Below are 27,216 nucleotides of genomic sequence, written 5' to 3'. Positions count from 1 at the left end.
GTTCCTTGGTTTCATGGTCTCGCCCGAGGGCATCGGTATGGAGCGATCCAAGCTCTCTGCGATCTTGGATTGGCCCATACCGCGCAACATCTCGGATCTTCGATCCTTTGTCGGGTTTGCGAACTTCTATCGACGCTTCATCGATGGATACGCAAAGATCGCGGGGCCCATGACTCGGCTCTTCCGGAAGACGCATGGCTTCCAGTGGTCCCGCGAAGCCGATAAAGCATTCAGATCCTTGAAGGATGCCTTCGTTTCGGAGCCCGTTCTGGTGCATCCGGACCCATCCAAGCCGTTCGTCGTAGAGTCAGATGCGTCGGACTTTGCGCTTGGATGCGTGCTCTCCCAGCGGGGTGCTGATGATCGCCTTCATCCTTGCTCGTTCCATTCGCGGACACTCTCGAATGCTGAACGTAACTACAGCATATACGAGAAAGAGCTGTTGGCGATCAAGGAGGCTTTCGAGGCGTGGCGACACTACCTCGAAGGCGCCCAGCATCCCGTTGCCGTTCTGACCGACCACAAGAACTTGGAGTACCTGGCGACGGCTCGCATCCTAAACCAGCGCCATGCACGGTGGTCCCAGTTCTTGTCTCGGTTCGACATCCGCATCCAGTACCGTCCTGGTGCGAGGAACGGCAAGGCCGATGCCCTGTCTCGTCGCTCGGACTACATCCCTTCGTCGGCCTCCGTGTCGAGGGATCCGCCTCTGCTTCTCGATCCTGCCGCGGTGATACGCGTGCTCCGAAGCAGAGACGCCCGCTCTTCGGTTGCAAGTCGCAGTGACCCTGTGGACTTGCTGCAGCTCATAGCCGAAGAGCAGGCTCGGGATCCCGGTCTAGACAAATACCGTCGTGACCCGAAGTTCGTCTGGAATGGCCAGTACCTCACCTTCCAGAACAGGATTGTGGTCCCAGAGTCGTGCCGAGTTCCGGCGCTCAAGTCGTGCCATGACCCAGTCGCTGTGGGTCATCCAGGCATCCGACGGACTCTGGCTCTGGTATCGCGACAGTTTTGGTGGCAAACCTATCGGAAAGATGTCAAAGAGTACGTCTCGACGTGCGACACCTGTGCACGCTCGAAAGCTCCGCGACACAAGCCGTTTGGGTTCCTGTTGCCACTCCAGACAGCCGATCGACCCTGGGGGACACTGACCATGGACTTTATCACTGATCTGCCAAAGTCCAAGGGTCACACCTGCATCTTTGTGGTGGTATGCAGCCTCACAAAGATGGCACACTTTATGTCCTGGCGTTCACTGCCGTCGGCGGAGGAGACTGCGTCACTGTTCCTCGACAATGTCTTTCGTCTCCATGGCCTCCCCGACACAGTGGTTTCAGACCGAGGAAGTCAGTTCACCTCTCGGTTCTGGAAGGCACTCTGCACGCAGCTCGGGATCCAAACCAGTCTGTCCACGGCCTTCCATCCCCAGACCGATGGACAGACTGAGAGGGTCAACCAGGTCATCAACCAATACCTGCGCTGTTACACGTCGTATCAGCAAGATGACTGGGCCGAGCTGCTGCCGTTGGCCGAGTTCTCTTACAATAACCTCGAGAACTCGTCAACACATGCCTCGCCATTCTTGGCAACCTATGGGTTCCACCCAAGGTTCGAAGTCCCCGTTATCGCTGGCGGCCCTGATGTTCCCTCTGCCACGGAGAGGGTTGAACATCTCCAGCGGAACCTGGCACTGTTGAAGGAGAATCTTGAGAAGGCAAAGTCTGACTACAAGCACTTCTCAGATCTCCGGAGGTCCCAGGCTCCCGACTTGCGTCCGGGCGATCAAGTCTGGGTGCTGACTCGTAACATCAGCACCACTCGCCCAAGCAAGAAGCTGGATTACCAGAGGATTGGACCATTCACCATCCTCGAGGCCGTCGGGACATTGGCTTTCCGCCTGGACTTGCCAAAGGACATAAAGGTGCACCCGGTGTTCCATGTGTCTCTTCTTGAGCCCTACAAGAAGAACTCGCTTCCGGGTCGGGTGCAAGCGCCGCCCCCTGCGGTGGTCATCGATGGGAACTTGGAGTGGGAGGTCGAAGAGATCTTAGACTCCAAGTTCGTGCGCGGAAAGCTGCACTATCTCATCGATTGGAAAGGCTACCCGGTCACCGATCGAAGTTGGGAGCCCGCCGACATTGTCTTTGCCCCAACGGTGGCCGCGGAGTACCACCGACGCTACCCAGACAAGCCTGGCCCCAGGAGAACTCAAGATGGAACACGCCGTAGTTTAAGGAGGAGATAGTGTGATGACCAGCATCACAACGGACCAATGAGATTGTCCCGCATGCTCTCTCCCTCCGCACCAATCATGAGTCCCCACGTGTTTGTTTGCCCCCATGCATGAGCACGCGCCGTTGCCACCCGCGTCTACTGGTTTCCTGCCTCCCCCACCGCTCGGCACATGTCCCCGGGCTGTGCCAAGCCTCTCTCGCTTGCACACCAGCCACTCTCGCACCCCCTTCTCGCTTCTCTGTGATGCTCCACCCTTCTCGCCCACTTTTGCCCCTCGACCTTCTCCCGGTCTATAAATAGCCCTGCATGTCTGAGCCTATGTTGAACACCAGTTCGAACAAAACTTGTTCTTTGGTGTTCGGGGCTAAAAGCTAATAAAGCTCATACCAAGCACTTGGTCTTCGTCCTTGCGCTTGTTCACTCCTCACAGGGCACCAGGAGGAGCACGCTTGCGATTGTTCTGGATGTAGGGGTGATGGATGCCGCTCTTGAGGTTCTCTGGGACGGGCTCGATTGAAGGGTTGTAGTCGATACCGAGGGCATCGAGGGAGTAGGAAACCACAGTCGTGTGGATGATGTCCTTGATGGCAACACGGATGGAGCTGTTGCCGACACGGACGTGATAGAATCCGTTCGAGGAGAACACGTTCCAGGTTCTCGAGTCACGGATCATCGTACCAAAGGTGACGACTCCTTGATGTCTGAAGATGACATCAAAGAAGCGCCAGCCTCCGTTGTGTCTGATCTCTTGATCGGGGTGGATATCCAACCTGACCATGATCACAGAGCTGAAGGTGTTGGGGGAATCAGAGTCACGATCAACAAAACTATAGGCAGAAGAAATGGTGCCAGTGAAGCCACTGTAAGGACCGGATGTGATTAAGACTCTTGCCATGCTGTAGCGAAAAGGGCAGCGGAAATGAAGGGCAAACCGATCACAAGAAGGGCAACCAAGAGAATGAGAGACATGTAGATGAGGGCGTAGGCAAGTTTGGCAAGCAGATAGGCGCCGGATACAAGAATGGCAAAGTCAAGGAGGGGTGTCAGAAGACGGACGTGGAGCGGTTGCTGGTGGTAGCGCTGGTAGTAGCGATGAAGGTGCTGAATGGTGGAAGAGTGCTCAATGGAGTGCGTTGGTCGATGGTGGTGTGGTGCTGCTGGAGGCCGGTGGATGCGGCTTTTATGTGGGGCTCCCTGTCCGAGTCCGGGAGGTCGCGCTGGCCATGCGCGGCGATCGGTGCGGCTGGCCTTCCCCCTTCGCGGGCGGAGATTAGCGCGGTCAGACAGCCCCGCCCATGTCCCCCGTCTTGACGGGGCTCAAGACGTACTTCAGGGATGACTTTGCCAGAGCTTCGATCTGGTATTCTAGTATGAGCGGGCAGCTGTTCTGTATCATCACGCGGACCCGCGGAGATAAGTGCACCGCCTTGGAGAACCCCACCAGAAACTTGAGGAAGAAAGTCCCTTGGATAATGTCCGTCTCCGCCCCGGTTCCGCCCATCGCCGTGTGGTTCAGCACATCGACATGGACCTCATGCTCGATCACGCTCTCGCGGCTGCTGAAGATCAGCTGCTTCTTGAACAGGGTGATGTCAATAACCTCCGTCCCCATGGAGGCAATGTCCCGGCAGATCTTTTGAAAGTCCCCACTGTGGATCTCGGGCGGAGCATGCTCAAACTCGCGGATGTCGCAGACAGCGTACTCTGGCAGCTGCAGCATCGGGATCATAAACTTGTTGACCGCCTTCCGCTCCGAGTTTTTGATTAGCAAGCCGAGCTTGGAGGTGTTGGACTTGTCCACAAAGAACGTCAGGGTGTCATTGGCCACGATCGTGCGGAAGATCTTGTGGAGATGGATCATGTCCAGGCCCACGACCACTTTGTGTGGGACGTGGTAGATCTCAAAGGCGTCCCTGTCGATCCCCAGATGGATCAGGGCGTACTTGCGGGTATCCACGGAAGCCAGCCGGATCCCCTCGGGTGTGAAAATCAGGTTGGCCTCTGTGATGACTACCTTCAGGGCCTCCACTATGTTCTTGAACACATTGGACTTGACCGTGGACACCTCCAGGAGGCGGTCATAGTCCAGCGTGTGATATGTCATTCGGTGCTGCTGCGGTTGGTCGTCACAGTCCATCATCATGTCGGCGTGCTTGTGTCTGGGGTTGTCTCAGGACGCCTGCTGATTATACTAGTATGGTTTTCTTTACTGTGAATTTTTCACAGGCTGAGGCTCAGTGCGAAAATGTCGATGTGGTGGTCGTGACCACCGTGGTGGCGAACGGAATTGGACTTCCCACCGGGCTCGCAGCTGCTGTGGGCGGAGACGGCGCTGGCTCCGGGGGAATCGGAGCGACATAGACCACAGGACCGGTGGAGGGCCCTGTCGTCGTGGTTGCGGTTGTTGTGGGACCAGGGGGTCTCCACCCGAGCATGAGACTCGCCAGGGTCTCGATGATGCCGTTGTAGGGCGAGTTGCGCATGAACGGCAGGGTCTCTGAGACAATGAGCAGAGTCCCACATATAGTGTTCGTAATCGCAAGGATAGTGGCCGGATCCATGTTCGCTAGCCTGCCTGTGAGCGATCGAAAAAAATCACTCTAAGCAATCCGTACCAGAATATCATTGACGACGACTCCCCGACATGCCATCCGCACCCATAGCACTCGACGAATCGCTCATCGACACCATCTGGTCTCAATGCATCGACATTGACAGCGACAGCTTCAGTTTCATCACCGAACCAGCACCACCATCACCTTCCAAGTGCGATTGCGACTGCGAACGCAACGGCAACACGATCGACAACAACGGATTCGAGGCATGTGCGCTGTGTGGCATCTGCTTCAACCGCCCTCTCCTTGGCGATTCCAGTGCATTGATGGCTATGGAAACCATCCCTGCCACATCGTACATCCGAAACGGCGACGGCATGTCCAAGAGAAAGCGCTACCATCTCTGGGCCACCTTTTCCAGCTCGGACCGTCTTCGCTCCAAGTACTTGCGCGAGATTCGTTCCCTCGGTGACAGCTTCAAGATCCACAACCACATCACCGAGTCGGCCGCCGCCATCTACGTCGACACCATGGCAAAGCTCAAACCGGGCCCATCCATCAAATCCAATCGCGACCATGTCCTCTATCGCGGCGACACCCGTATCGGTATTCAAATCGCCTGCTTCTACTTTGCCTTTGAACGGGCCAACTCACCCATCGGTCAGCGCGAGCTTGTCAAGCAATTCCATGTCCCGTTGAGATTCCTCACCAAGGGCTGCAGCATCCTCCTGGATATCCACGGCCATCCTTCAGTCGCACCCATGTCCGCTGCCGATCACGCTCAGATGTACTGCAACAAACTCGGCATCTTTGGAGACCAGCAGCGTACGATTGTACACAGGGTCGAATCTCTTGTTGCCACCGGCTCAATGGAGCAGTTCTCCCCGGTCTCCACTGCCGCTGGGTGCATTGCACTCCACTTGCCCGATCTCACCCCTGCCATACTGAGTGTCGTCGGGTTGACAAAGATTACTGTCACCAAAGTGGTCAAGTATATTGAATCCAATACATCTGGTGTGCCCAACTGAGCTCTTCCTCTCACTGCGTCTTTTGCTTCTTGGCCTTGGTCAGCTTGATCTTCTCGAGTGTGGTGCTCTCGCGCGATGCCCAGAGGCTCTCGACGAGGGCTTCGACAGTGTCCTTGGGCATGGTGCGGCACAGGTGGTCAATGATATTCTCCTTCTTGACCGGTGCCATGCGGGTGCTCGACTGGAGCTTGATGCTGCCATTGGGCAAGTCGATCGCATCCACGCCGTTATCTCGCATGAACTTTTGGATACCCGGTTCCAGCTCCTTGATGCGTGCCTGCAGGATCTTGACCTGGCCGCGCACATCCACCACCTGCCCGGTCAGGCTGGCATACTCCTCGATCTCCCGGCGAAATCGGGTGACCTCCATCTCGAGGCGGGGATCGTTGTTGCTGCTGCGGACGACGGACCCCGTCTCGAGGACAGGGTCGGGGTCAACATCGTCGCTAACCTCCGTCTCCGGTCGGGATCGCGGAGTGGAGTTTGGACTCTGGGGGGGTGAAAACTGCGCAGGCTCATCGTGGTCGGCGTGGGAGGACATGGTCGTTCTGGTCGGGATGGGGTTTAAAAGCCGGGTGTCGGTCTGCCGTTGGGAGGACCTATACCTCACATGTGTGATTTTTCCTTTAGTACAATTTCTGCACCAATGCCAGATATGTCGTCCTTTGACCACGCCCTCCTCGTTCCCAGCTCCAAGCGCTTCACGCTCTTCCCGATCCAGTACAATGACATCTGGACCATGTACAAGAAAGCCGAGGCCTCCTTCTGGACCGTCGAGGAAGTCGATCTCGCCAGAGACCCGCCCCACTGGCAGCACAAGCTCACCGACAACGATCGCTTCTTCATCAAGCACATCCTCGCCTTCTTTGCCGGCTCGGACGGTATCGTCAACGAGAACCTGTGCGGCCGCTTCTATGCCGAGACCCAGCTCCCCGAGGTCCGCGCCTTCTACGGGTTCCAGATCATGATGGAGAACATCCACTCGGAGATGTACGCCCAGCTGATCAACACCTACATCCTGGACACGGAGGAGCGCACTCGCCTATTTGGTGCTATCGAGACCATCCCCTGCATCCAGAAGAAGGCCAACTGGGCCATCAAGTGGATCGAGGACCAAGACGCCCCCTTTGCCCAGCGCCTCCTCGCCTTTGCCGCTGTCGAGGGCATCTTCTTCTCGGGTGCCTTTGCCTCCATCTTCTGGCTCAAGAAACGCGGCCTCATGCCCGGCCTGACCTTCTCCAACGAGCTGATCTCGCGCGACGAAGGTCTCCACACTGACTTTGCCTGCTTGATCTACTCCAAGCTCACCGAGAAGCCCCCGGCCGAGACCGTCACGGCCATCATCTTGGACGCCGTCGCCATCGAACAGGAATTCATGACCGAGTCTCTCCCATGTGCCCTCATCGGTATGAACGCCACTCTCATGAAGCAGTACATTGAGTTTGTCGCCGACCGCCTCCTCGTCGCTCTCGGCTACCCCAAGCTCTACAACGCTCTCAACCCCTTTGACTTTATGGAGCTCATCTCTCTCCAGGGCAAGACTAACTTTTTCGAAAAGCGCGTGGGCGAGTACAGAAAGGCCGGTGTATTGGGTGGTGTGCCTCAGGTCTTTGACCTCGAAGCTGATTTCTGAGTTTCAGTTCAGAGATCCACAAACAGGACGTTTCGCATGGCATCATGAATAAAACGTCCGCTAAATGTACCCACCACCGTCGCCGTCTCCGGGAGTCGCATGGGTGTGCCCATTTCGTTGTAGACCTCCAGCATGCGGTCTACAATCTCAAACAGGCCGACGTTACTGCCACGGTCCAAAAGCACATCGTCCTTGCACACCCGCTGCACATGGACTCTGCGATACAGCTGCAGAACGAGCCGAAGAAAGTGCTGGATATAGAGATTGGCTTTTTTTTGACTGAAGCCAACATCCGGGAAGAGTCGCATGAACTCTTCGCCGTTCCCATTGCACCAGGCCCGGTAGTAGGCGTGCAGCAGGTTCTTCTCGTTCCCCTTGAGTTCACCGGCTCGCTTGTACCAAGGCAGATCGTGGTTGTAGACTCGTCCATCTTGGGCAGTGTAAATGACTCCGCGGATATTGGCAGAGAGCACAATCGGCGGATACTCAGTCCCTGTGGGTGGCTGCATCGATACGCGTGAGTAAAGGACTGGTTCACCCGTGCTGGCATCGGCACAGCTCAGGAAGACAATTCGTGGGTTCGGATAGAAGATCACGTTGCGGTTCTCCGGGTGCTCGAGACTAAAGTGGTAGGTGCGGCTCGGGTCAAGGCTATGAATGAAATCCTGGTAAGTCAGCTTACGCTCCTTCAGCGTATCCACAAAGAGCGTATAGAAGCTCTTGAAACTACCCCAGCGAGCGTCTCGGGCATTGATGCATGTGTTGGAACTCATGATCCACTTGCCGCCGATGTGACCCAAGCGGATCAGCGTGCCGTCGGAAGCAGCATGGGCAGACACGATGTTACCGAGCCCGTCACCCTCCTGTGGTATGTCGTTGATCTCCTTGGGATTGCATGGATAGAGGATCTTGTCACCCTTGGCGCTTTGGATGTACGCCTGGAAGTTGTCTCGTCCGTTGCACTTGCTGGTCAGCACGAGGCCGGGGTAGTCGGTGTGCGTGCTCTCCGTGTATCTGGGCTCAACTTCACACCCCGCATTGCGGATGGCGTCCTGTGGGATCATGGTTTTGGGGATCTGATCAATCATGTACATTCTTGGGACCAGACGCAGAATGTGATGCTCTACAAGAGAGAGCTGACTTTTATTCACCCTCCTGGGGCGCATTCACGACCAGCTTACACGAAATGCGGTTGGGACATGCATACACATTCGCCAGCAACACATGCGAATTGCACACCCGCACCCCGGCATCCACCAGAGGCACGATGTGCGACCACATTCGCAAGCGGATCACCCGCTCCAGGACGGTCTCGCCCATTTCCTGGAATCCAATGATCCTGGGGATGTGCAGCACCCGACGCAGCAGGGTGTACACACAGATCCCAGTGAACTCGCTGATGTTGAAGTATGCCCGGAACAAGATGTCGTCGGGAAGATCGCGATCGTCGAGCATGTCCAGAATCACATTGGTTCCAGGCTCGAATCCAAACACCACAAATCGGCGCAGTGCATCGACTTGCTCCTTGGTGCTGTAGCAGTGGTGGTGCAGAACGAATGCCACGGTTGCGTTGCTGTGTCCCGAGCTGCAGAGGAGGTCGAACCACAGATCCGACCCGTACGATTCCGGATTCATCTGCTCCAGCATGAATCGCAAGAGCTCGAGTTTCTGGTATCTCGCAGTGAGCACCAGGGCGTCCGCGTCGATCTGCGGCGATCGACAGACGCAGTAGTAGATCAAGGGCTGCGGGTCGGAGTTTGGATGTGACTTGAGGAGCCGCTTCAGGAGACGAGTCGTCTCGTTCGGGAAGAATCGGAGAAGCAGGTCGTGGATCTCGGGAGAGAGGCTGATAATGTGGCCGAGGAGCACACGAGGGTCGTCCAGTTGATTGTGGCCGAGTGCCCATTCGACAACGACAGCACTGCTGCGCTTGGATCCAATGATGGCAGCTTGCTGGACGATATCCTGCCTGGGGCGAGGCCACTGGTGTTGGAAGAAGAGATCCAGCACGATCGTGCTCTCGGCATAGATGGCTTCGTTGATGAGATCCCAGTCAAAGTAGTGCATGCTGTCCACCAGATCGAGTGTCACTTGCCCGAGGAAGGCTTGAATGAATTCGTGGCGACCCGTCTGTATCGCTCGTTCGACTGCGGTCTTGGCAAACAACGCCAGTGATTCCTCGCCCCTGCGGGCACAGTTGGCTGTCATCACAGGGACGATACGTGCCAAGACATCGTGGTTCTGGATGCACATGATGCATCGGGCAGCAATATCTCCGTGCGGCGACACTCCACACGCGAGCAGCATTTCCAGAATTCGGAAACCGGGATCGTTAGTGGATGTGGGGCTACGCCGGAGCAGTTCACAGACCATTGCTTCCTTGTGCATCATCGAGCTGAAGCGCGTGTAGTGTCGAAGGACGCTGTCGTTCCGCCACAGAACCGGGATTGGTCGCATGATCACTTGGATCAGCGAGAGGCTGCGGGTGTTGATGCAGCACTGGTAGATCGTATCCTCCCATGCAGGTTGATGAAATGCGAGGAATCGGCGGCAGGTGCGTGTCAGTGCCAAGCACGATCGAATGTCGAGGAACGAGGCGATCTCACCCCAGACCTCAAGTGGCAACTCCATCGCTGGTGCGTCATGCTGTACATGTGTATCGAAGGCCTTACTGCGTTTTTTTGTCGCCCGATGGTAGCCACACACCCTCCATTGCAAGAGATGCCCGTTCCAGTGTACCTATTTGGATACTTGGCCGTGATCATCATCCTCGGATACTACATGTTTGTCGATCCATCTCCGTCGCTCGAGCAGGCCGATACCGGAAAGAACATGTTTGGCGCTAATGCCGCAGAAGCCTGCAAGACCATCTCATCTACCGCTGACAATATTACGGCCGCTGCCGGAGGCCTCGCAAATGTCGTCAAGGCATTCGACCCCTTGAGTATGTTTGACAGCGGAAGCAATCAAGTCAGCAACCAGACCCGCAATATCATCGGCACCACCATGTCGGACTCGGACGTCAAGAACATCGTCAACGCTTGCTCCAACAACATGGCCGCTTACCAGACAAACGTCATCGACAACTCACAGTGTGAGTACTGCAAGACCCACGACTGCAGCATGGCCAATATCAGCCAGACCAATGTGAATGACGCCGTTCAGCAGTGCACCATGACATCGATGGTCCAGACACTCATGGCCCAGACCAACAGCGTGGATAGCCAGGCTGTGGCATCCGCCATCCAGAAGGCTCAGGGCCTGCTCTCTGGCAGCAACTCCAGCTCCAACAACAACTGCAACTTGGTCAGCACCAACATGGACACGAGCACATACCTGAACCTGCAGAACTCGTGTGCTTCACAGCTTTCCGCTATCCAAAAGAACCAGTTCGCACCCTGTGCCACAGCAATCGGCATCATTCAGTCCAACTCCAACAAATCATACCAGCAGTGCATGCTCGACAACAAAGCCATCACTCAAATCGCACAGGGCAATACAACCAAGACATCGAGTCAGTTCTCGTCTGACCAGACGACTTCCGGTCTCGACTCGACAGCGATCATTGCCCTGGTTGCTGCATGCCTCTGCTGTTGCTGCTGCATCTCGTCGATTGCAGCCATCGGGTACTATGCTTACCAAAGCATCGATTCTGGGAGCGGCAGCAGCGGACCGGGTGGTATGCCATCACCAGCATCCATCGTGAGCAAGCTCAAGAAGTAGCCGCAGGTGGTGGGTATGCCGAGTTGATGGAGGTCGTGCTCGGTGCAAAGAGCATATTGACGATCGAGCGATTGTCGCTGTTCAAAATGACATCACACGGGTCGTTCGCTGCTTCGTAGCCTGTGCGGTTCCAGAGCTTGTAGTTGGTCGAGTTGGGTCCGCAGGTGTAAATGTCGAGATTCAGCGTCTGCTGGGAAGCCAGTGTGGTCGGGGTGGGTACGTTTTGGATCATGTTAGCACACTCATCCATCGGACTGACACTACCATCACCTGTGGCTGCACCTGGATTCACTGGGAAATAATAGCAGCCATTGCCGTCAGTGTTGTACATGCACTCGGCGTTGTTCTGGTTGATGCGTGCAACGGTATACATCTTGATGGTCGGGACGTAGACGCAGGACCATGGTGTTGTCGAGTGGGTCTTGTTGTACTGGTAGAGTCCAAATCCTCCGCCCGCAGTCAGGAGCGATGAGCAGACGCAGCACAGCGCTATAACGGCCACGATGATCCAGATTTGACTTGACATTGGTCTGCTGCGAAGGGTGTGTCAGAAAAAACGCTGTAAGGGTTTCATCCTCGGCATATGCAATAGCACCCAATGGACTCGCCGCGTAGCATCGCCCTGCAGACCCTCCAGGCAAAGACGCCCGACCATGCCGAGGTCTTGGAAGAGAGCATCTATCGCTATGCCACCACAACCTACAAGGGCGTGTGCAGCTGGATCAACCCGCAGTTCCGAGACGCATACAAGTCCCGCGCCATCATGATGCTGTCGAACCTGGAGGCCATCGTCGGCTTGCTCGACTCGGGTGTCATTCAAGATCCTTCCCGGCTGGATGATCTGACACACCAGAACCTTCGTCCAGACGCTTGGCTGGCACAAGACCAGGGGGTCACCGGCACGACGGCGGCAGCAGCGGCAAACGGCAAGTCCGGAGGAGCCGACGGACAGATGAAATGCACCGACTGTGCTCGCATGGGCAGAGACTCATACAACACCGAGTTCATCCTGGCCCAGCATCGCTCTTCGGACGAGGCCAGCACCATATACGCCCACTGTCTGACCTGTGACAAGCGGTGGAAGATTAATAATTAATATAGCTATTTTATAGAAATCGGTGTAACGTGCTCAGGAGCGGCGAGTGCGGCGTGCAAGGGTGTCCGGTTGATATCGGTGTCGGGTGGTGGGTTGCGAGCAGACGCTTCCCCTCGCATCGCACTCCATCATGGCCAAACGCAAGTCACCGCCCGTAACATTCGCCCAGATCGCCAAGAAGAGCTCACTCGGCAATGCTCAAGAGAACATCACATCAGCGCACCCCAGACCACCTGGCCCACAGCCACAGAGGAGCTTCATCGTGGCCTTGGTCAATGCTGCGAATACTGGATGTGTCTCTTCCATGGCAAAATTAGCGTTACCACTACGCTAAGGGAGATGGCGTCGAAAAGAACGACGTCATCGCATCCAAGTGGTTCATCCACGCTTCCAAGCATGGTCATCTACCCTCAGCAGTATGCACTGGGAGTTACGCTACCAGAATGGCATTGGTCTCCCAATTCGACCATGTGAGAGCCGCCAGGCTACTGACTGGGTGTCTGGAGAAGCTGCCGAATGGATCAACCGCACCGATCGAGCAATATCTCACCAACGATATCCTCGACCAGCAAGATCTTGTGCTGGCTGCGAAAGCGTACTCTATACTGGCCGCGAGGAACAACGCCGAGGCACAGTTTCGTCTTGGCCGATGCTATCGCGATGGCATCGGAGTCCCCAAGAATCACCAAGAAGCATTCTGCAACTTCCGAAAGGCTGCTGAGGCGGAGAACCTCACCGGCTGCTTCGAGGTTGGGATGTGTTACCTCAATGGCATATATGTCGACAAGGACTCGGCCAGATGTCTCAAATGGCTTGTTCTCGCAGCCGATGGTGGTCTGGCCTGTGCTCAGAATGTCATTGGCACACTCTACTTCGATGGCATCGGCATCACCAGAGACAGCCAAGTCGCATTTTCATGGTTCAAGAAAGCCGCCGACCAAGGACATGTCAGTGCACAGTACAACATCGCCTGTGCATACTACGAGGGTGATGGTGTAGAGAAGGACTACCACAAAGCATTCGAGTTCTTCTCCAAGGCAGCGAGTCAGTCGTTTGCCGAGGGTATCTCGGGACTCGCAACATGCTACCATTTTGGCCGTGGTACCAGTCGCTCCATTGCCAAGGCGTTCGAATTGCACGTTCAAGCCGCCACACTTGGGTCAAAGTTCTCTTTCGAGGAGATCAGCCTCAAATACTTCAAAGACTTTGACGACAACCAAGTCAACGCCATCATCAACAACACCACAAAGGAACTCCCCTCGGCGATGCGACACTTGGCTCGCCGCTATTCCGATGGTGTGGGTTTTGCCAGAAACCCTGAGGTGGCCAAGGAATTGTACGCCAGAGGTGCTGAGCTCGCCTTGCGCCAGATGGAATGAGCGCCGTGGTGTTTGCTGCAAACTTTTTTTATTGACTTATCTGTAAGACAATACATTGCTCAGCATGGCGTTTTCTGACTATACCGACTACATCTCGTCCAACCCGTACATCTTCTGGGGCATCATCATCGTTGTCGTCGTGGGTGTGAGCTATGTGGCGGCGAGAAAGTTCTGCCCTTGGTTCAGCGGCGCCTCCACCTCTACCGGAAAGGTTTCGGCGTTGCCCCGCCCTCAGAAGCAACCGGTCTCTGCGGCCGCTGATGCCACCCCCGTCGCCACGGTCATTGCTCAGCAAGCACCTCCCGCTCAGACACAGCCGGTCGTCGCCCAGCAGCCCAGCACCGCACCCCCGGTCGGCATTGCTCCTGATGGAAGCTCGTATGTCGCTGCTTTCCCGGCTACTCAGGCCAGCCAGTAAGCGTATGTCTGGTCGATAATTGAAATACATTGTTCTTGAATTCTCCATTGATCATCTGTGAGTCTACGAGGCTCAGAGACATCCATTGTCCCTGAGCATTTGACCCAAATGAGTGGTCTGGAGTCACGTGTGTGGTGAGAAGGGTGAAAGGTGGTGGTAGCGCCATGTCAGGCAAGGAGCGAGTTTAGTCCACTCGATAGCGCGTGCCACCGACACGGTGGGTCCGGAGTTCAATTCCTCGTACGTGCTCTTCCTGAAAACAAAACACACACATACCACTGAACCTTATGTCATTCAAACGACTTGGTGGCCTTCCTACTGGCAACCCAGGTTCGATCCCCGCGATTGGAAATAGGCGGTTTTGCTTCGTGGTGGTTCGTATTTTGGCGCGCCACCCACTCCGAAAGTTCATTTTTGCTCGCGTTTCTGCCTGCGACCAGGCCAGACCAGGCTGGCTTGCCCACACACACCTTCTCCCTCGGCACTTCCGAGCCCGAGCTTCAGGCCATCCGTGCCGTCATCGTCCAGTCTGCTGAGAACGCCCGTTCTCTCTAGGACTTCTCCAAGTTCCTCCATGAGCAGGATGATGCCCTCAACCCTTCCAGGCGCATCACCGATCTTAGCTCGTCGTGAGGGGTCGTCAGCGTTCATGACACCTCCGCAGCTTCGTGGCCCAGCTCTCTCCTTCTCCTGCTCCCGCTCCGATCCGTCGTGCAGGTCGCTTCTACTCCGGTGTCCAACCCCCTCGCTTCCAGTCTGAAAAGGATATGGTGTTCGACGACTTATCATACCTCGATGCAAATAATACACTGCAGTCGTGTATCGAACAGCTGGAGAGGAGCCTGGTATCACCAGCCCGGCGTGTATGGACATGGCTGAGCCCGGTTGGCGACATCCACCCCGGTGGCGCATTTTCTGGCAATATAAGAGAGGATTGCCTCCTTTCTCTTCGTCCAGCGGGTATCCCTCCGTTTTCGCCTCCTTCAGTCCTCGTCCCGTCTCCCGTTGTCAACCATGGCCGACAAACCCTGGTATATCCCTGAAGAAGCCATCACCGACCGGTCAGTCAATCCTATCGCAGCCGGTGGCTTTGGCGAGGTGTTCAAGGCCTCGTACTATGGCGCCCCTGTCGCCATCAAGCAGCTCTATAGGGGCTACAACCAGAACGAACTCGCCGACTTTGGCCGTGAGATTGGCATCTGGCACAGACTCAGTCACCCCCATATCCTTCCACTCCTCGGCGCCTGCGACACAGCCACTAAACCCTTCATGGTCTCGCCGTTCATGCCCAACGGCACCCTCCGCAACCACTTTGCCACCGCACCCACCCCTCGTCCTCTGGGTGAAAAGATCCGCCTTCTCTATGAGGTTGCCTCGGGCATGGCCTATCTCCACGGCAACAACATTGTCCACGGCGACCTCAAGTCCCTCAATGTGCTGCTGGATGGCTCATCCAATGCTGTGGTGACCGACTTTGGAATGTCCCGCACCAAGCACACCTCGGCCTCGGCCAATCGAACCCGCCGCGACCAGCCGACAGGCGGCACTCTCGAGTATATTGCACCGGAAATGCTCGATGACGAGCGTCCTACCGGCTCATCCAAGGCTACCGATGTGTATGCATTCGGCGTCACCCTCTACGAGGTCTTCAACGACTGCAAGCCCATCTGGGTCACCATCGATGGACAGCCGATGAGGGAGAGTGTCGTCGAGCGCCTTGTCCTCCGAGGAGTTCGCCCCAAGCAGTTTGACGGCATTCCCGACGACATCCGTGCCCTCATCGAGCGCTGCTGGCACCAAGACCCCTCCCAGCGACCCAAGTTCCCCGAGATCCTCGCCATCCTCCGCCAGTCCACAGAGCTCTATCCCGCTCAAGACGGAGAGTATAGGCCCACTATCATCGCCCCTCGGAGCTCCGTTTCATTCGAGTCGTCTCAAGACTGTTCATCTCCCCGAGCTTTATTTTCCGGGCCATCGTCTTCACGAACTCCTCCAATTGCATCATTATTGGCATCTGAGCCAGTCCCCGTCAAAAACCCGGCAGATGTGCAACACCTGCTCAATTTCCATACCACGATCGATTTTGACTCGGACGAGGATGCGGACGATGTTTTTGACCTCTGGTTCGCGATCGTTGATGGTAACGACAGTACTGGTTATCAGCGTGCCTTTGCTAGCGTTTATGCAAAGTCCAAATATCAACTCCAACTCGCGCTGATAAGCTCGGCCATCGCAACATCACAGTCTCCCCTGACCATCCGAATGATTGCCGATCTCTTTGGAATCGACATCCGAGTCGTCCGTCGATGCATCAAGGAGCTTGGACCCGTCCTCGATCCTGGCAAACTGAGCCACAACAAGGAGGGTAGCTCATTGGCTAAGGCCCAGAAGCACAAGTCGATCGTCACCTACCTGCTCGGAAAGGAATCTGCTGACGAGCCGTTCCATGTGACCCCCAAGTTTCATATGGCATTCGCCTCACAGTGCCTGCTGTCGATCCTCTCGCACGAACCGGTGGTCAACATTTGCGAGATCTACGACTTTCACGACATGATCCCAAACTTCAACGACCTAGTCAGAGCCAAGATACCTGACTCGCTCCGATACAGCGTCGTCCATTGGATCACACACTATGTCTGGTGTATGACCGACACCACCCTCGATCGATATACATGGAAACAATACCGTCCATCCGGTCTAGTGGATACACTGTCCAGATTCCTCTCAAGCCATGTGTTCTTCTGGCTCGAATGCGGTTCCCTCATCGGCGTGATCCCTGGTCTGACCAATCAGGTTGGTATGCTCGAGAACATGGTCTTGAACACACCTGGGCAAACATTCGACCAATCGACCCAGGAGCTGGTCAAGGATATCCACAAGTTTGTGCTGGAGTTTGCCGATCCCATCAGCAAGAGTGCACCTCAGGTCTACAACTCGGGGTATGCCTTCACACCGAAGGAGACCGCGATCTACAAGACATATGCCTCTCGACTCGAGGACAAGATCCCGTTCTTGGTTACGGTTGGTGTCAAGAAGGAATGGGATACTCCGGTCGAGGAAATTCGGATCGGTTGCCGTCATGACTACATTCACCAGATGGGACCTGGTTTGCCACTTGGACCAGTGACGGTGCCATCAAGATGTGGGATGCCACGACTGGCCAACTGAAGCACACCCTCAAGGGACACACAAGAGATGTTAACTCCGTGGCGATCTCACCTGATGGCAAGACCATCGTAGTTGTCGAAACTAACTTGACAATCAAGCATTTGGATGCCAGCACCGGGGAGATCACGAGAACCTTCACCGATCACATGGGGAAGGTCTATTCTTCGGCAATCTCACCTGATGGCAAGTTTGTGGCAATTGTGGAGAATGGGGACTACAACAGAATCAAGACGTGGGATACTGTCTCGTGCAGCTTGAAGCACACCCTCGAGGGACACACAAATACTGTGTACTCCGTGGCGATCTCACCCGATGGAAAATCGATCGTCTCTGGCTCTGGCGACAAGACCATCAAGGTGTGGGATGCCACGACTGGCCAGGTGAAGCACACCCTCGAGGGACACACAAACTGGGTGATCTCCGTGGCCATCTCACCCGATGGCAAGTGGATTGTCTCTGGCTCTATGGACAAGACCGTCAAGGTGTGGGATGCCACGACTGGCCAGGTGAAGCACACCCTCGAGGGACACACAGACACGGTGGTCTCCGTGGCGATCTCGCCCGATGGCAAGTGGATTGTCTCTGGCTCTATGGACAAGACCGTCAAGGTGTGGGATGCCACGACTGGCCAGGTGAAGCACACCCTCGAGGGACACACACACTATGTGACCTCCGTGGCGATCTCACCCGATGGCAACTCAATCAGTTCGCGGAACTGGAACCCAGGTTGGAAAGAACCAACCACCCGCGAAGAATTCGTCTGGGTCCGCCAAGGCAGCCAATGGGTTCGCTCTTTCGATCAAACACCCAACTTTACCCCAACAACCAACCGTCTCGCAACGCTCACCTCCCCCGAGTGGATCCAAATCGACAACATCCAGTGGATCCGCCACGGAATTCACACCATCAAGTTGCCGCTCTACCTTGGTCCTCCCAGCGACCCAGTTGTCAGCCACATCCTGGTAAGTCCAACCACTCACTCATCCCAAACCAACCAGCACCAAACTAACACTCCCGCAGCCTATCTACTCCAACAACCCCGAGGTCCTGATTGCATTCGCCAGCTATCTCAGCAACTCACCTGATCCCGAACGCCAAGCCCGTGGAGCAAACATCCTTTCGAGTCCCGAAGTGATCGCCTTCCACGAAGAGCAAGCCAAATTGGCCGAAGAGAGAAGGGCTGTAGAAGCCAGACGAGCTGAAGAAGCCCTCAAGAGAGCAGAGGAAGAAGCCCTCAAGAGAGCCGAGGCCAGAAAGGCAGAGGAAGAGGCCAGAAAGGCAGAGGAAGAGGCCAAACGATGTGTATTGCAGTAAATTGCATGCGAAATATCGAATACAGTGTCCGTATGCCGTGTGAATTTGGGCATAGGTCCGCCTCTGCCGCCGCCAAATTTGCGTTCAAACCCGACCACAATGGTCGTTGAAGCGAAGACCAATGAACCAGTCTCGCGTGTGGACAGAGCCACGGTGGTTCCAGACAGAGCTGGAGGTCTCAACTGGCGAACCAGTTGGTGATGGGCGGCGGCAGAGGGCTTATCAAATCAAATCAAATCAAATCAACAGAGTCATGTTCCAGGAGTGGTTCCCATTTGAGTCGGGAGAGGATCGGGCTTGGTGGTCTTGGTGTCGCGAGCGAGGCTCGAGTGGATCGATAGAGACAGGAATGGTCTCGGATGTGCCATGGATGGGCAGGAATGTCTTGAGGCGTCGATAGTGACGTGCGACGCGTAGTAATCGCGGAATGCGATGGATAGGATGGTTTGTGCCGGAAGATAGCAGGCAATATAGGTAATATAGGCAATGTAGGTAATGATAGTATAGGCCGTAGAAGAGGCAGTATGAAGTAGGCAGTGGGCAATGGGCCAGAGGACGAAGGCCAGGAGGAGCATTATTGCGATTATCATTTTTGCTTTCTGCGAATGGAACGTGCAGACTGGAGGTGCCGAGTCATGTTAGCCATCGCACAGCATGACACACGCACATGCATGCGGTATCATCACGGAAGGAAATGCACTTACGTTATGGTCTTGAGATTTGCTGCTGCCCAACTGCCTGGGGAGCAAACAGCATCCTAAGAACGAGCCGAATTTATGGGCCAGGATTCCCGCCAAAACCCAGCCCGCCAAAACCCAGCCCGCCAAAACCCAGCCCGCCAAAACCCAACCCGCCAATATCCGCCAGCAACCACTCCTGGAGGGTGTGCTCTTCCCGCCCTCGGGCCATGTCAATCTCGCCCGACCCATCCCATTTTGCCTCAAACCGATGCCAGCTTGGACTCGAGGCTCTGGACTTTGGTGTTGAGGGCCTTGATGGATGCCAGGGCCACCGCAACCGCACTCGAATAGTTGACCGACAGGAATCCATCCGACCCGATCTTGACCAGCTCCGGGAAGGTCGCCTGCACATCCTGCGCAACCAGACCAATGTTCCACTCCGGGTCACTCACCTCCTCGAAATCACGGTTCCACTGGAATCGCAGGCACCGGATGGTGTTCAAGGCGTCCAGTGTATCAAAGGGCTCCAGCTCCGGACCGAGCTTCTTGAGTCGGGCATCCGAGCTTGTCGAGAGGGTCCCGCCACAGTAGACATCCTTGGCGAACGCTGCACCGCCTGCGACGGTAAGGGCGCCCCCGTTGGTCGTACCGCTTGAATTCTGGGTGCTGCCGACTCCGATTCCTCCGCTAACCACAATCGATCCCGTCGAGGCAGAGGTCGAGTTGGTCGTATCACCAGAGTTGATGGCTCCGGCGCCGATCGAGAGTGCATAGGCACGGGTGAGTGTCTCGTTGCTGCCGGCGATCGGGGCACCAGCAATATACACCGTGGCAGCCGTGGTCGTCGTAACGCCAGTGTTTGTGGCAGAGAGGGTGGTCTGACCGATATAGGTGTCGTAGAAGGCCGTGTTGGTCCCGGATGCTGCCGTGGAGCTATCGGTGAATGTCGATGCCGCGATGCCAAAGACTCGACCAGCGGTTGCACTTGGTGGGGCAGCTGTTACCGTCGATGGGGCAATCTGGAGCTGCTTGCCCACATAGACACTCTTGCCGACACCAAGTCCTCCAGAGGCCGTGATGGATCCAGTCGAGGTCGATGTGGCATCTGTGGTGTTGGTGGTGCTGATGGCACTCGACGAGGACAGTGAGCCGGTGATCGTACCCGAGATATTGCCTGTGACGGTAAGGTCCCCGCCGACGCTCATGCTGGTGCCGACATAGGCACTCTTTGCGACGGCAAGACCACCGCTCACGGTGAGGGCTCCACCGGCCGTGGAGCTGGATGCATCCGTGCTTGTGAGCACTTGCAGGTGGTTGACGGTATCGTAAATGACGGCATTGGAACCGGTATCCACGATCTTGAAAAGCGTGCTGGCCATCTCTCGTTGTCTGCTTTACTGGTGTGAAAAAAATGTCCACCATTCACCTGCATGCCATTCACCAGGGTCTAGAGTGTGCGATAGCAGCGAGTGTGTACACCACAGCCGTTTCCATTGTATTTTTTTCACTGACTCTCATTTGGACTCTCAACAGCACCGCTGGTCGCCCTGCAAATCATCTCTAAGTATATGTTATTCTCTCGGAGCATGACCAGGGTCTCGCTATCTACACGACTTCCTCTCCGCAGACTCGGAGCATGAGTATCGCCCCCCAATCGATACTCAGTCAATTCGATCTGGTTCTGCAGTGCCTTGACCATCGACTTCCATTGATCTACATCCCAGTCTTGGATATTGTCGGTGTTTTCAAGTGCATGTGTGGTCACATCCTTGTAAGTGGCGAGCAACGCCAGTGCCTTATGATCGAGCAAATCATCACCGGTGCTAGCAGGCTCACCCATTGGTGCTGGAACTTCATTTTTGAGATCGCTCAGTGTTTTCAATGGCTCCATCGTCATGATTATAATGTACCAATTTAAAAACGGGTCCAATAAAGGATATTGTGTCAGTAGAGTCACAAATGCATTAAGTTGTGCTTCCACGCCTTCCGTCAGAGTATTGAGTATATCCAATGGTGTTGTAGATTGCTTAAATGGGACTGCTGATACGGCGTTGCCAAAGAGTCCGTCGCTCACACTACTCCACGCATCAGACCCGGTAATGACACCACGGTCCTCGACGTTCAAGAGGATGACACTCAACCATTGAGTCTGTGTCTTGATTTTTGAAATACCATCGACTATTTCACTCGGCGCTCGGTTCGACTTTGGACCACCAAAAGCCTCACCAAACGCCCGGATAACAAACAACCCCCATTGCTTTATAGATTGTCCATTGACACTACTCTTGCCTTGTTTAACCACCACCGACTCTCGGTAGTTTGTGACAATCTCTGGCTTGTATATATCTGCCATAGTCAGCTTCCGTGTGGCAGTCGTTGTGAGGGCTTCGTGTGAGCTCGTTGCTGTGCGTGCCTCCTCAGTAATTCGAGGTCTGACGTAAAAGTTAACCACCAGAAAAGCGACATACGAAAATGCAACCCACCAGTGATAGAGCTCATATAATTGTATTCCAAATAGCTTCCTTCTATCCCACGACGACTTGTCACTCAGTCTAGCGATCGTGTCAACAATGTTACGAAGCATACTGAATGGATACAGTGGCTGCCACCCAATGCTTCCATCGTCATTTGGTAAGCGCGCTAAATTTTCAACAACCTTCTCTATGCCATCGGCACTCTTCGCAGTATCACTTTCACCGACTGATATGCTTTCATGGATACGTTTACAATGAGCGCGTAGTTCGGTATATAAGCGACGCACACGCTCCTCTCCGTGTTTGAGGCAATCGTTAGTTTGGTCCTCCACGACATCCCTAATGCATTCACTCGCTTCTCCGATAGCAGAAACAAGCTGATACACCGTATTCAATATGTCAATAGCTGTTTTTGCTTTCTGGAATCTGAGCGTACCTTTCTTAGCCGTCCGATTAACCTTCGGTGATGTCGCCGTTGGAGTGGTCGACATGTCATCTGCGAGAAGTGCTTGAATCCACTCACCACTCCGCTGTTGATTTTGATTCCGCTTGACTTTACTGCTTTTGGATAGCATAGAGCTCCATAGATACACATTCCACAAGCGACAGTGTTCATACACCCTCTCGATCTCAGCGGTCGAAGCGTGCATCGATTGGTCCATTTGTCGGTCAGTTTGACATCAGAGTGTGATTTTTTTGGGCCAGAAATTCATGGCCATAGGTACGATTCGCTGGTACTATCGAATATATCATCCTGTTCTTCGTAGACGTTCATTAGTTCCCTGTCCTCATCGTCCTCAAAGTAATTCTTCTCCCACTTCGGAAGGAGCTTGCTCGACTTGATATTACTCGGGGAACTTTGGTAACTCGAAAGGTATGTCGAAAACGCTTGGTCCACAGAGTCCAGACCCTGTGAAATTATTTTCAGAGTCGATACGAAAAGTATCGCCTTATCACTTTTCTCTTCGACTCTTCCGGATTCGAATTGCCAGTCAATAAAATCGATCAATGGGTCGACACACCACGTTTGGAATTCATTCCACTCTTCCACGGAGACGGTGGTATGTCCATCGTTGGATGAATTTTTTAGAGCATCAGAGTATTCGGAAATCACAGTGTCGATATAATAAGCCCACCAGTCTACCATGTTGAGTAAAGTGTCATTCGGTTGATCAATAAGATCTCGAGGACTCTCCCCCGCTATTTCCGTTACAGTGTTTATCGGTTGTAACCTATTATTTTTCAATTTCTCTCGATTGTACGGTGGGCTGTAATCCAGGTCATCATCTAGTAAACTTGTGTCGATAGGTGTGGTTGGCGTCACCGGCTTGATTTTATCCTGAGTGGGTGTTGTGTCTCCGGATTGCGGTGTTACGGGTGCCCGCCGAACAGTAGAGGTTGACGACCTTAAACTAGCTGGTTCACTTGTCTGATCGTCATCATTTGATCCAGGGACTTGAGATTCAGTTTCACCCGACACTGGTGATGTGAAGTCAGGATCAACGGACGCTGCTGCATTTGACACCTCATACATAGACACTATATCGCTGGTAGGGGTGATACGTTCATCACCTATTGGGGAATCGGGGAGCCGAGCGGCTCTCCCTACCTCTAATTCAGAACTCGTCGCCTGGACATCTGACCCTTCCGAGCTCCCAATACCGCTTCCTGATTCACCTTCACCAACACCCTTCAACTGAACCCTCGGGACTATTTCATCGGAAATCGCTTTGTTCAGCTCCATTCCGCCTTCCTGGTGTGCTCTGAGGTTGGCCAAAGCATTATCAAGTTCCTCTCGAACGTTCGGTGGTAGCGCCTTCAAGCACGCTCGAGTCTTTTGAATGATTTCATCGATTTCTGACTCGACAGGATCGTATTTCCTTTGCGACATGGACGACTTATGCTCCTGACCATATTCATCAGAAAAAAACATTCCTCTTCCACTCAAGTGGTCGATGTTGAAGGGGGGTTGTCTCCAAATTTGGCGATCAGACACTGCCTCAAAATGTCAAGAAGCCATTCGATATTGGCATTGGTAATGTCATCCGTCGTTGTTGTTTCCATTGTCTTTGGATTGGCTGTGTCTACTGAACAAAAAAATTATCACCATTCATCGAGCAAGGCAAGGAAGCTCTTGGAACCCAACCATGCCCCAACGGTCCGAAACACTCTTTCACTTCACCGACTACCATGACCCCATGCATCACCACGACTTTGAATACATCTCGCACCGCACCATCGACCCGAGCGACCATCCAGACAAATCACACATCTCCCTCGATCACGGCAACAACGTATCCCTGACCTACAGAATCGGCGATCAGCGGTACACTCACATACTCGGCAAGGACATCCGGAATCGTAATGAACTGGTTGCCCATCACCCGTCACCCCCGTTCCGGGTTGCGATGCTGGTCAACAAACGATCGGGTGCCAGCGGTACCGTATCGATCCTATCCCTGATGAACGAGCTACTTGGTCCGAATGGCGATGCCCACGGCCAGAACTACACCCTCAGAGACGTCTTCCCTTACATCATGCATCGCCTCGGCAAGCTCGGGAACATTAGGAACTACAAGATCATCGCCATGGACAGGACCCTCAACCGGTTCGTGTACGACGATCTCGAAAGGAATTAATTCTCGACACCTGCTACCAGCGGTCGCTCCAGAACATGAACTTCGCCCAGCGTCTCAGAGGCTTTCACGACACCGGCATCGAGCTCAGGCGACGGCGATACCACGAGATCCTTGAGCTGTGCTGCCACGAAATGACCATGCGAGCCAGCAATGGCCTCTATATGTACTTTGAGGTACCATTGATGGTGGCAGGATGCCCCGCATACGACATCAATGAGTGTGTGGCCTATATCCAACAATCCCTCTGCTCCGAAGGCGTATCGTGTGATCTCTTCATGCCTCCAAACATCCTCTTCATTTCATGGAGCGCCGACCACTCACCAGACCCAAAACCATCCACACAATCACTGACTGTGCCAACCCAGCCTCTACCACCAGCATCACCACCACCGCGCCAACTCGACAACGACCTCGAACTCGACATCAACCCCACGGACCCAGTCTCGACCATGAACTTCACCGTGGGTCTCATGCGGTCCAATCCTCGATACAATCATCTCTTTGACGAGAGTGGGACTCCAAGCAAGAAAAAAAACACAGGGAAAAGGACAAAGCATTCCCAGAATCAATGAAGGATCCGGCATCTGCTTTCGAACCAGCTCTTGTTGCCATATGCGTCCTCCTCGGCCGCATCGGTGGTCGATTCATTGTCGACGACTTTGAAGTCATGTGGTGCCACAACTTGTTCAGAACCAAAGTCGTAAAGGCGATTGTGGTCTTTGCGCTGGCATATGTCGGCTCCAGAAGCATAGCCGTGAGCACGCTGTTTGCAACCGCATACTTCATTCTTGGTCCTCGCTCTGCCATCGACGCCAACTCGACGTGCCCAGCATCATTCACATGACTCGTAGCTGATATGTGTGAATAGAGCTATCCCCGATGACTTCGAAATACAGTGTCCGATTGATCGCATGCATTCCGAGCCTTTGACCGATTGTACCCGGAGCCTGACTCAGTCGGTGGACACTAGCATCCTGCGGACCCACTGATGCCAGGAAGGTGGCCGTGGGCTTGGTTGCATCGGTCGGTGACTGAAACTTGAGTATATACGACCCATAAGGCAGATTCACGATACAGGGTGGGGACACACTGTATATTTGCGTGATGATACTGAGCTGCTGGTCGACATAAGCCTTGTTGGCCGCATCCGTTGGGTTCGTGGGCAGGCTCATATCCCGGACCACTCCTCCGGACATGTCGATTGTGCAATTCGTGATACTGCCGTTGTTGAAGAATGCTCCGTCAAAGCCGGCATTGCCGCTAAAGTAGCTGTATGCCATTGTCTGTCCTTCAGTGACCCCTCAAAATGGCAAGCTGAATTTTTTTTGTGTATTGTTATGTAGCACATCCCGCACATCAATTAATGTCCAGTGTTGATACCACCACCTCTACCGAACTCACACCCACTCCGGGATCCATCGCCTCGACCGCCCCCGCCGTTGCTGGTGGTGCCCGCCGAACCAAGCGTCGATCGCGCAGTGGAAAGCGTCATTCCAAGCGATCGAAGGGTGGTAAGAAGAGCTTCAGTGGTCGCAAGGGTTCTCTCGGTAAGCGCAGACGATCAAAGTCTAAGTCTGGCCGAGGCCATGGTCATTCCCTCGTTCGCTACAGCAGCACCAAGGACCTGAACAACCACCATCACTACCGCAACTCCGTCGCAAGGTCTGGCGGCAAGAAGAAGAGCAGGGTTAGCGTCCACAAACAACACGGCAGAGGCAGTGGCCGCAAAAGCAGAATCAGCAGACAACGCGGCAGAGGTAGTGGTAAGAAGTACCACAAGCACTCCAAGCGCCAGCCTGGTGGTAAAAAGTCTTCCAAGAAGCGACGAAGCAGCAAGCGCAAGGGTAAGCGCGGTGGTAACGGTGGTTGCCCGGTCGATGCCAACGGTCGAGTCGATTTTGCCTGCCCCATCTGCGGCAAGACCCACAAGCTGTCGTCCAACCAGTTCCACATTGAATCCATCCGCGTGCCTTCCGGCGATGGTGCTGATCGATACCAGAGCCAGATTGTCGTCCCCGTCTGCCCCGGATGCGGAACCCAGAACCTCCGCCAATTCTGCTCTTCCGCTTGAAGGAAAAAAAATGTCTGTGTAAAGTAATAGCCATCCCTCCGAACGTCATCGCGCTATCATGAGTTCTGCCTTGATGTACATTTTCATTATCGCTACCATCGCGGGTGTCCTGTTCTACCAGTCTTATGCCCAGCAGGCGGCCACCACAACCGAAACGTTCTCGCCGCTGGCAGCGTGGGCTCCAGCGGCGCCTGCCCCGGATGCCTCTGGTCCGGATGCGGCCACCATTCCTTCCATCGACCAAGTCCAATCTCAGGGCCTCCAAACCGGCGTCTCTACCGCTCTACTCGACCACCCCGACGACCCAGCCTTCCAGCAGAACTTTTTGTTCAACCAGTTCTCGTCCGGCATCACTCTCAGCCAGCCCAAGAAGTGGAACAACAATGACATTCGCGGCTCGCTTCCCCCGCCCCAGAATGTCGTCAGCCCGTGGCTCCAAAGTACTACCGAACCCGATATGCTCAGGAAGCGCCTTGAGGTGGTTTAGCAACTTTTTTTTCTCGCCTATTCGGTAGCTAACCAACCATGTCTCAGAGCCGATTCAGCAAGCTGTATGCCCATGATCCCTACTCGATCGTCTACCAGACCGTGGACGTCCCTGTCCGTGATTTGATTGCACCCAAGGTCTTTACTCCCGTCTCTGGCTCGACCGTCCAGCTTACCAATGCTCGCGCACTGGTCACTCCTCTGGCACCTTGGCCGCTCTCACCATCGCCCTTCCCCAGTACCCTGTCGATGGCCAGATTCAGAACGTCACTATCACCCAGTCGATCACTGCCCTGAGCATCACCGGTGGCTCG

The 27,216-nt window shown here is 54.7% G+C and overlaps 12 protein-coding genes across 12 annotated transcripts; 8 read left to right on the top strand and 4 right to left on the bottom strand.

Moving 5' to 3' along the window:
- Positions 1 to 3,238: 3,238 nt before the first annotated feature.
- BJ171DRAFT_616505 (uncharacterized protein) lies at positions 3,239 to 4,381 on the bottom strand (the record flags this gene model as incomplete). The annotated part of the gene is made up of 1 exon (XM_053115358.1): positions 3,239 to 4,381. The coding sequence occupies one exon, from the start codon at positions 4,379 to 4,381 to the stop codon at positions 3,518 to 3,520; it is 864 nt and encodes a 287-aa protein (XP_052961595.1). The 3' UTR covers positions 3,239 to 3,517.
- A 103-nt stretch (positions 4,382 to 4,484) lies between these two features.
- Positions 4,485 to 5,793, top strand: BJ171DRAFT_606858 (uncharacterized protein; the record flags this gene model as incomplete). Its single annotated transcript, XM_053115228.1, has 2 exons — positions 4,485 to 5,618; positions 5,762 to 5,793. The coding sequence occupies exons 1-2, from the start codon at positions 4,883 to 4,885 to the stop codon at positions 5,791 to 5,793; spliced, it is 768 nt and encodes a 255-aa protein (XP_052961594.1). The 5' UTR covers positions 4,485 to 4,882.
- Positions 5,794 to 5,831: 38 nt separating this feature from the next.
- BJ171DRAFT_591598 (uncharacterized protein) lies at positions 5,832 to 6,362 on the bottom strand (the record flags this gene model as incomplete). Its single annotated transcript, XM_053114497.1, has 1 exon — positions 5,832 to 6,362. One exon carries the CDS (start codon positions 6,360 to 6,362, stop codon positions 5,832 to 5,834), a length of 531 nt encoding a protein of 176 aa, XP_052961593.1.
- Positions 6,363 to 6,476: 114 nt separating this feature from the next.
- On the top strand, positions 6,477 to 7,739 carry BJ171DRAFT_616478 (ribonucleoside-diphosphate reductase; the record flags this gene model as incomplete). Its single annotated transcript, XM_053115357.1, has 1 exon — positions 6,477 to 7,739. The coding sequence occupies one exon, from the start codon at positions 6,477 to 6,479 to the stop codon at positions 7,452 to 7,454; it is 978 nt and encodes a 325-aa protein (XP_052961592.1). The 3' UTR covers positions 7,455 to 7,739.
- Positions 7,740 to 8,046: 307 nt separating this feature from the next.
- Positions 8,047 to 10,279, bottom strand: BJ171DRAFT_616474 (uncharacterized protein; the record flags this gene model as incomplete). Its single annotated transcript, XM_053115356.1, has 3 exons — positions 8,662 to 10,279; positions 8,137 to 8,549; positions 8,047 to 8,075 (listed from the first exon to the last, which is right to left on the bottom strand). Exons 1-3 carry the CDS (start codon positions 10,083 to 10,085, stop codon positions 8,047 to 8,049), a joined length of 1,866 nt encoding a protein of 621 aa, XP_052961591.1. The 5' UTR covers positions 10,086 to 10,279.
- An 83-nt stretch (positions 10,280 to 10,362) lies between these two features.
- BJ171DRAFT_543334 (uncharacterized protein) lies at positions 10,363 to 11,645 on the top strand. The gene has a single exon (XM_053112985.1). It carries the CDS (start codon positions 10,401 to 10,403, stop codon positions 11,175 to 11,177), a length of 777 nt encoding a protein of 258 aa, XP_052961590.1. The 5' UTR covers positions 10,363 to 10,400; the 3' UTR covers positions 11,178 to 11,645.
- Positions 11,646 to 11,775: 130 nt separating this feature from the next.
- BJ171DRAFT_591593 (uncharacterized protein) lies at positions 11,776 to 12,273 on the top strand (the record flags this gene model as incomplete). Its single annotated transcript, XM_053114496.1, has 1 exon — positions 11,776 to 12,273. The coding sequence occupies one exon, from the start codon at positions 11,776 to 11,778 to the stop codon at positions 12,271 to 12,273; it is 498 nt and encodes a 165-aa protein (XP_052961589.1).
- Positions 12,274 to 12,333: 60 nt separating this feature from the next.
- Positions 12,334 to 13,675, top strand: BJ171DRAFT_543323 (uncharacterized protein). The gene is made up of 2 exons (XM_053112984.1): positions 12,334 to 12,544; positions 12,591 to 13,675. The coding sequence occupies exons 1-2, from the start codon at positions 12,404 to 12,406 to the stop codon at positions 13,650 to 13,652; spliced, it is 1,203 nt and encodes a 400-aa protein (XP_052961588.1). The 5' UTR covers positions 12,334 to 12,403; the 3' UTR covers positions 13,653 to 13,675.
- A 1,409-nt stretch (positions 13,676 to 15,084) lies between these two features.
- BJ171DRAFT_434414 (kinase-like domain-containing protein) lies at positions 15,085 to 15,906 on the top strand (the record flags this gene model as incomplete). Its single annotated transcript, XM_053107941.1, has 1 exon — positions 15,085 to 15,906. A coding segment is annotated over one exon (822 nt), but the record flags the coding sequence as incomplete, so codon positions are not given.
- Positions 15,907 to 19,171: 3,265 nt separating this feature from the next.
- BJ171DRAFT_616454 (uncharacterized protein) lies at positions 19,172 to 20,611 on the bottom strand (the record flags this gene model as incomplete). The annotated part of the gene is made up of 1 exon (XM_053115355.1): positions 19,172 to 20,611. One exon carries the CDS (start codon positions 20,609 to 20,611, stop codon positions 19,493 to 19,495), a length of 1,119 nt encoding a protein of 372 aa, XP_052961586.1. The 3' UTR covers positions 19,172 to 19,492.
- Positions 20,612 to 24,256: 3,645 nt separating this feature from the next.
- BJ171DRAFT_606848 (uncharacterized protein) lies at positions 24,257 to 26,416 on the top strand (the record flags this gene model as incomplete). The annotated part of the gene is made up of 4 exons (XM_053115227.1): positions 24,257 to 24,518; positions 24,711 to 24,855; positions 24,945 to 25,167; positions 25,957 to 26,416. The coding sequence occupies exons 1-4, from the start codon at positions 24,381 to 24,383 to the stop codon at positions 26,414 to 26,416; spliced, it is 966 nt and encodes a 321-aa protein (XP_052961585.1). The 5' UTR covers positions 24,257 to 24,380.
- A 58-nt stretch (positions 26,417 to 26,474) lies between these two features.
- Positions 26,475 to 27,199, top strand: BJ171DRAFT_482439 (uncharacterized protein; the record flags this gene model as incomplete). Its single annotated transcript, XM_053108954.1, has 2 exons — positions 26,475 to 26,897; positions 26,951 to 27,199. 2 exons carry the CDS (start codon positions 26,475 to 26,477, stop codon positions 27,197 to 27,199), a joined length of 672 nt encoding a protein of 223 aa, XP_052961584.1.
- Positions 27,200 to 27,216: the final 17 nt, after the last annotated feature.

Source organism: Polychytrium aggregatum (assembly GCF_025602895.1).
Source record: "Polychytrium aggregatum strain JEL109 chromosome Unknown BJ171scaffold_155, whole genome shotgun sequence".
In the NCBI taxonomy this organism is placed as follows: domain Eukaryota; kingdom Fungi; phylum Chytridiomycota; class Chytridiomycetes; order Polychytriales; genus Polychytrium; species Polychytrium aggregatum.
This window is presented reverse-complemented; position numbering and strand designations above follow the sequence as displayed.

What these genes read in the sequence shown, in the direction of transcription:
- BJ171DRAFT_543323 (XM_053112984.1), top strand. Translation starts at nt 12,404, where the DNA reads ATGGCCAAACGCAAGTCACCGCCCGTAACATTCGCCCAGATCGCCAAG. An exon ending in GGAGCTTCATCGTGGCCTTG is followed by an intron (nt 12,545 to 12,590) that starts GTCAATGCTGCG and finishes TGGCAAAATTAG; the next exon opens with CGTTACCACTACGCTAAGGG.
- BJ171DRAFT_543334 (XM_053112985.1), top strand. Translation starts at nt 10,401, where the DNA reads ATGTTTGACAGCGGAAGCAATCAAGTCAGCAACCAGACCCGCAATATC.